Source organism: Canis lupus, chromosome 21 (genome assembly GCF_011100685.1).
Source record: "Canis lupus familiaris isolate Mischka breed German Shepherd chromosome 21, alternate assembly UU_Cfam_GSD_1.0, whole genome shotgun sequence".
Taxonomy (NCBI): domain Eukaryota; kingdom Metazoa; phylum Chordata; class Mammalia; order Carnivora; family Canidae; genus Canis; species Canis lupus.
Genome location: NC_049242.1, coordinates 6,209,137 through 6,216,993, shown reverse-complemented (window position 1 = coordinate 6,216,993; position 7,857 = coordinate 6,209,137). Strand labels below are relative to the sequence as shown.

Genomic DNA, 7,857 nt, shown 5'->3' with positions numbered 1-7,857 from the left:
TCCCATTGCCTTCGCCTGTGTCCTTGTTCTCTTCCTGCCTAAGAGTAGAACACCACGACCGACTCATCATCTTGCAGCTCCAGAATTGATCAGACTTTTAGAAACACCAACGATAACCACAGGATTATCATAGTCGACGTTACCTGGGTCCTTAATAACCATTTGCATCTGTCAAGTAGATACTGTTGTGATCCTCCCTGTAAAGGCAAGGAAGCCGAAGATTCCAGGAAGACGTTCATTTGCTTCAGAGTCACAGAACTGTCCATGGTGGAGCTAAATGTGAAGCAGGCAGTTTGCTTCTAGAACCATGCTTTTCTCAACACTCTCTGATGCCTCCATGTACTAGAGGCCTAATGAATTCATAGTTGTAAATGGATACTCATGTGATCGCTGGGTTTGGAGAAACATGATATGGCCAATGACATACTTAAATCCCTGCAGTAACGAGCATCAATGAGCTCTCGTGCACTTTCTGCTTCTCTTATTTTGCAATTCTGCCCTCTGCCTGCTCGTGTGGGGGAGGCATACAGCCCCGTGCTCTTGAATGTGAGCTAGAGAGACACAGAGACACGTTTGACTCTGCCATTGATTGAGCACTCCCACTTCTGTGCACAGGTGACTTAACCCAAGGGTCACTTTCCTCAGCAGGAAAGTGGCAATAATAGCAGTGCCAGCCTCCCCCAGTAAACTGAGAAGAAATGGAATAGTTAAAAGGAATAAAGTCATCATTCTTGGAATGCAATACTCGTTCAACAAACATAAGCAGGTTTTGTTACTCTAACTACTGTAACAAACGTTGTTTTTAAAACTTTGCCATGGCGAGCTCTACTCCCTATCCGTGGAGGAAGGGAACAGGAACAGGAAGTTCTGAGCTAGTGTGAGTGATACCAAGTGATATTGCTACAGCCTGAGGTCCATGGTCACCAAACTCATAACAGATATTTCCACCCCTGAATTTCAGAGGGCTGGACAGCAGTCCAGAGTTCATGGAGTCTTCGTTCAATACCCATGTCTTTGTCTCATGTCCCTGTGAGGTTTGGGGAGTCTGAGCAGAGTATTGAGCTGGGGGTGTCCATGGTCAGTCCATCAGCCATCTGATGAGTGGTGGCTTCAGTGGTAGAGTATGACAGCTGTATGACAAAGGCTGTCAGGAAATACCTAGTAGCTAACAAGAACTACCATCTTTATACAGCTGGCAATGCACAGTAGAGAGTCATCCATTCATTCAACAGTTTTGAGCCAGGTGCTGTTCTAGGCTCAGGAAATCAATAATGACCAAAACAGATATCTAGGATATTGAGGTCCTTATGCTTTATATGTCTCATTTCCAACAACAGAGTCATCAAACAGCACTGTGATGTAGATGTTATCTTTCTCATGTGGTAGAGAGATTAGATGAGATTTGATTAGATGAGGTTGCTGAGTCTCAGAGAGGTTAACCATACATAAGATCTATAGCTGGAAAGTGGTAAGCTTGAGATTTGAATCCAGTTTTTTCTGATGTTGGGGTGCGTGCTTTAGCCACAGTATGATATTAAGGAAATAACAAATATTGGAATCCAGGGTGTGGGGGTGCATGCTTGCGAGTGTGCATGTTGGGGGGAGGGATATTTAATTCAGAAATCTAAATAGCTGTCATCGTGACACAGCAATAATTGTGACCATTCGATTTTCAAAACTCAAGAAGCTCTGATTGTGGCCTCTAGTCTTGAGCTTGGTCTATCATTTTACTGTCTTCTGGTCAAAATTAATGTGTCCTTGGCTGCCCTTAGCAAAGAGAGTAACTTTTACACTTAGGTTGATAAGCACGCAGAAGCTCTGAAATCCAGTGGTTCATTCCCCAGCATGCTGAGTAACTCCTGGGTGCCCTCCAGAGTCCGGACAAGGCCACTGGGCACCATGCCTATTGAGATGCTGTCCAAACCCATGCAGCTAGTGTTCGGATGCCATTGACTTTGTGCAGTGAAATGCTCTGGGTCACTAGGGCTATGGATGGTGGGGTGCAGAGGCAGAGAGCTGCTACTGACCCACTTGTTAAGGCCTTTCACATGGCCATTCTCCACGGATTAGGAAAGAAGTTTCAGAGGCAACATTTCAAATGCTATTGAAAAGGAGAACAAGGGAAGGGCAGTTGGTTATTGCAGTGAGGCACACAGATAGGCCAGGAGAAATTTCGTGTTCAGGGTCAGGATCTTGGTGGCCTCCTTTTGTTCCCAGGGCAGGCCATTGTTTCTAGGCAGTACATCTACTGCTGAGCTGTACAGGGCTACTCAGTCTGCCAATGTGACACTTTTCCGTTTGCACTCGGATCCCGTTGGCGTGACCTCACAATGCAAGGGCAGTACCGTCAACGGGGAAGGGCGTTGTACTGGGACATCGGGGACCTGGATTCTGGCCGTGGCTCTGCGCCAGCTGGCAAGGGGACCTGGACAAGTGCCTTTGCTCGTGGGCTTTCCTTTTCTCACTCATCAAAGCAGCAGGACTGGAAGTGGAGGGGGATATTTCCTATGATCCCTTCCGGCTCAAAAATTGTGACTTTGTTAGTAGATATTTGCAGGCTTATAGTGTCTTTTTTTAATTCTCCAGCCCTGTATTCAAAGGCACATTTCCTGCTCCTTAAGCACAGCATTCTTTCCATTGCTTCAGTGCCCACAGGGCTGGTCCTTAATGTTTGATAACTTTTTGTTAAATTAATGGGTGACTCCCACCAGGAAATATGAATGAATGAAACCACTAGCACATGCAGTGGAGCTTCCAGACTGTGGTTCTCTGTGTTTTAATGTGGGTTGCCAAAAAATCCAAGCAACCTGTCTGAAGCCTTTGAGTGGTGTGGGCCTATAGAAACCAACCTCTAACTCTTATTGCTGTTGTTGTAATCATATGCCTTGTTTTCAACAACTGTGGAATAGTATGCGCCTGGTTTATGTAACCACTTTTTTTTCAATAATGAAGTTTTTTTCCATTTCACAAATATTACTTAATAATAATGGATACAACCTAGTCTCTTGTAGAGTTTACAGTTGTTTATTTAACCAATCCCTTAATCTTATACATTGAGTCATTCAGGTTTTTCTGTGTTATGAACAACATGACTAAATATTCTAATGTATTTTTAAATATTTATTTATTTATTTATTTATTTATTTATTTATTTATTTATTTAGAGGTAGAGAGTGAGCAGTTTAGAGGCAGGGGGAGGGAAAGCAGACTCCTTGCTGTGTGCAGAGCCTAATGCAGGGCCCTATCCCAAGACCCTGAGATCATGCATGACCTGAGCCAAAATCAAGAGTTAGAGGCTCGAGGGGCCTGGGTGGCTCAGTAGGTTAAGCATCTGCCTTCAGCTCAGGTCATGATCTCGGGGTCCTGGGATTGAGTCCTGTGTCTAGCTCCCCTCCCCGCTCAGCAGGGAGTCTGCTTCTTCCTCTCCTTCTACCGCCTACCCCCTGCTCCTGCTCTAGCACTCTCTCTCTCTTTCAGATAAATAAATAATAAATTTAAAAAAAGTTAGAGGCCCAACTGACTGAGCTATCCTAGTACCCCTCTAATTTATTTTTAAAATAAAATGTATTGCTTTTTTTTTTTTTTTTGCTTATTTATTTGAGAGAGAAAACACAGGAGCTGAGGGGAAAGGCAGAGTGAGAGCGAGAAGCAAACTCCTTGCTGAGCAGGGAGCCTGACGTGGGGCTCAATTCCAGGACCCTGAGCTGAAGGCAGACACTTAACCAATAGAGCCACCCAGATGCCCCTGTATTGCTTTTGTTAACAGGAAAAATGTCTTCGATAAATAATACTGATCCAGTGACACCATTAGCCATACCATACCATCTTAGCCATACCATCTTAAACTAAGATGGGAGTTAGTCTACAGGAAAGTGGTTTGGATGCTACTGAATGCAGGGCAGCTTAGGCTCTCCATGTGCAAAGGGACTGTGATCACCATCAATAACACTGTCATCGAATGAGAGGAGAGCCATTTCCTAAATCCAGAGCAATACTCCTAAATTCCTTTAGGCAATATTCCTTACCCTTCCTGAACAGAACTAGGAGAAAATGTGGGGGGCCAGGTCATAGGGGACGAGAATCCAGCCCAGGTTTGGAGGACTGGATTGGAGCTCGTTCTGCTGTCTGGCCTCAGCAAAGAGCTGAACCTCTACACCTTGGTTTATTTTTCTATGAATGAGAATATTAGTATTAGTTAGTCCTGCCTGCCCTTTCATCAGGGGCTCGGAAGACAGAAGCAAGGGAGGTTGTGAGCATAAAGTGAAATCGTAGGTAGAAGGTTAATGTGAAGCATGAAAGAAACTGTTGTACAGAAGTGAGTTATGGAGAATATCTGTCATTCCTTATGTACCCTTCATCTCTGGAACTGTGGCCTGGAATGTATCTAGAGTTAACAGTGGTTTTTGAGTAAATCCTTAACTCACACATCACCACTATCAAGAGGGAGCAAAAGCAGTAATTCAACCCTCCACTCTCTGCATGCTCTGTTATTACTAATCCCTGCCAGATGTAGACTGGCTGGGAGCCCAGAGGGTAAGTGCTTTCTGATAGAGGTAGTTTTGTTCTTGTCTCCCTTCTAGACAAAGAATTCTTGAAGGAGAAGGAGAAGTTGGAAATGGAGTTAGCGGCAGTGCGGACCGCGAGTGAGGACCACCGGAGGCACATTGAGATCTTGGATCAGGCTCTGAGCAACGCCCAGGCCAGAGTCATCAAGCTAGAGGAGGAGGTGAGACGGGTGGGGGGCAGAGCCTTGAGGGCCTCCACTTCCTTTTCCTACCCAGCACCCTGCACTGGAGCCCGCTCCAAGGCTTTGAGTCGGGGGAGGGATGTAGGAGGCCTCCCAAAATAAAATTAATACCAACAGAGTTTATCCAACCCAGAGCCAGGCAAAGTAGGAAAGACAGCCATGAAAGAGCTCACTTTCTGCCTGAAACCCGGTCTGCAGCCCATTGGTTGGCAAGTGGCCAGGGCTGGAAACAAATGGAAGGACTGGAAACCACTGGTGCCTGTAGAGAAAAGAGACTAACAATTTAAAAAAATGGTTTATCTGCTCTTTGGGCTCTTGATTGCATTAAAAAAGGGCAAAAAGCCTTCTGATAGGGTGGAATCAGGGTGGCATGCAGCAAACCGATCTCCCATTTCCAAAAGTTGGCTCAGCTGGGCAGTGACTCCCCTAGTCCAGGAAAATTTGGTCCGTCTCCAGCATTATGGATTTAGTGGTTCCTGATTAAATCAGCCCTTTGGATGAGGTCTCATGAGGTAGGCTTTGCCATTAGGCCTGACTGGGGACGTGCAAAGACCGTTTCTGAGCTTTAGGCTAGGGGATTCAGGCTACAGACACGGTGGCAGAAGAGGAGCAGCCACCGAGGCGGGTAGACAGGAGCCCACACCTGGCAGCCCCCGGCTGCAGTGCTCCCTACCCCCCTCCCCCCACCCCCACCCCGGTCTGGAGCTTGACCTGCACAGAGCCACCCTGGAAGGTAGAAGCACAAAGTCTGGAAGGGGCGTGAGTGAGATAATCCACACCAAGTGCTGGCCTTGAGGCTTGGCACACAGCAAACAGTGTTGTCATCAATCCAACTGTTGTCGAAAGGAAAAGCTACTCCTTTAGAAGACCTCTCCTGATGCCAGGTCTTCTGGCGTCTCCGCAAACGCAGCATCACGGTTCAAGCAGCCAAAGGGGAGGGTTATGAAGTTCACAAAGGTCTTGTCCACTAGGAGCTTCTGAAACCCACATGTCCTCTGTAGGAACAGCAATTTTAAGACTAGCATGAGGACCCCAGACAGCAGCCCCAGAGCATCTTCCCTGTTACCGATGTGCAACTCATTCACTAGCATGTAGGTTTGGTACGGAAAGCCACCTTAATCCTTACAGGACACGAGGTCTGCTTTGAGGACTGGAGGCCATGACTCCTCATTGTCGTTATTACTGAAATTAGTTATTCAGGCCCTATCTCCATGGTTGGAGCCAAGGGAAGTTAATAATTTTAAAAATTTATTAATTTTAATATTTCTAATCAAGTCCAAGTTAATTGCGAGCTCCTTAAAGACAGGCTTTTGGTAATCACTACTATGGATCTTCTTGGCATTCTAGAAGATGTTTGCGTGTAGCTTCTCCCAAATCTCTTTTTTTGTGTACCTTTCACTATGACTCCCTGTTCTTGTTAAAGTTTCTTTCGAAGGGTCTTAATTCAGTTCAGAAGGGCTCATACTGAGTGCTTACCCTGACTTCCCACAAGAGCTAGGCCTTGGACTGTGGTGAATTAGGATCCTGACCCTGGGGTATGTCAGTGTGTGACCTTAAGCAAGTCTTGTGACCTCTTCCATTCTCAGTCCTCTCTCCTAAATGGAGATAATAGAGTTGTCCCTTTCCTGATATTGGGAGGATTAAATGAAATAGTTAAATATAAAACATGATGCTTGGCATGAAAGAGTTTCACAAACATTGGTTGATATTACCTGTTAATCATTCTCATCTTAATAGACTCCTTGCTAAGACTTAAGGCTGAGACAGTTTTTTTTTTAAGATTTTATTAATTTATTCATGAGAGAACAGAGAGAGAGGTAGAGACACATAGGTAGAAGGAGAAGCAGGCTCTCTGCAGGGAGCCTGATATGGAACTCAATCCCAGGACCCCAGGATCACACCCTGAGCTGAAGGCAGACGCTCAACCACTAAGCTGGTGTCCCTAGGCTGAAACAAATTAAATGAGACAGATCCATGCCTTCAAAGATTTTGCAGTTGATTGGGGGAATAATAGTTCTCCATTTAACAAATATTTCTTGAGCACCTACTGGATGCCAGAGATTGTTGCAGGCACTGGGGACATACAGTGTGCTTTGGCCCAGCAAGAACCAAAATGTACAGATCTCATGGCCCTTCTGTTCTAATGGCCACACACCCAGGAAACTGTATACGGTGTAGGATGGGGTAGGTAGTGTATGAATGGGACTCAGAAAATATTTTCTCAGCTGGATCGGCTTCTAGCACAGGAACCTGCAGTTAGTAGGTCCTCAAATGTCTATCCAACCAAATCAAGTAATCAGAAGCACAGCAAATGAAAGGGCCAGATGAAGATTGATGCCCAAAACAGATTTAGAGAAGGCTGTGAGGTTGCTGCCCCCCATTGAAAGGTCAGAGGCACCTCCATTTTATTCCAGTGGCTTTGGCCAGAATATAGGCATAGCTCCGTACAGTACTTCCTGCTAAGTGAGTAACCACCTTTTGCAGCAAGCTCTTAAGTCACTAGCATGTTCCAGCTTGCTGGTGTGATCAGGGACTGAACTCAGGATCTGAATCACCTGGAAGGCATAAGCACACCCAGGTGCGGGCAGGAACTACTATCTGGTGTCTTCTCACCCATGGCCAGATCAAGGCAATGCCCCAGCCTGGTTTTTGGCACGAGCCGATTCCCAGAAAGTTAGAAATGGGCCTGGGGGGCAGCCCAGGGCGTGATCCTGGAGACCTGGGATCGAGTCCCACGTCAGGCTCTTTGCATGGAGCCTGTGTCTCTGCCTCTCTCTCTGTGTCTCTCATGAAATGGGCCTGGGATTTATGGATGTGAGCCGGACTCCTAATTGGGAGAAAACAAAGTCTGAGAGTGGGAGTTGAAATTGTCAATCGTGATTCTAAATCCGTGCCTGATGTGACATTTACATACATTCTTTCTACCTGTATTTCCATCTCCTCAGTTCTGGTGGTGTTTGAGTGTTCATTGAACCCTGCCTGTCTCTCCAGGGCTGTCAACCACTCCAGCTCTGGAGTGGGCTAAGGGCTCTGAAGTCTTGAGGAGAAAGTTACTCCACAGGATCTATCGTAGGAAATTTTATATTTATTCACACAAATGTGTACATACA

The 7,857-nt window shown here is 45.9% G+C and overlaps 1 protein-coding gene across 10 annotated transcripts in view; it reads left to right on the top strand.

The window, feature by feature from the left end:
- The window catches only part of AMOTL1 (angiomotin like 1), a 170,596-nt gene that overhangs the window by 142,363 nt on the left and 20,376 nt on the right, over positions 1–7,857 (top strand). For all 10 annotated transcript variants that reach the window (XM_038568285.1, XM_038568280.1, XM_038568281.1 and 7 more), the window contains one exon: positions 4,581–4,726. In XM_038568285.1, the coding sequence (XP_038424213.1) occupies positions 4,581–4,726 (146 nt within the window). The remainder of the gene's footprint in view (positions 1–4,580; positions 4,727–7,857) is intronic.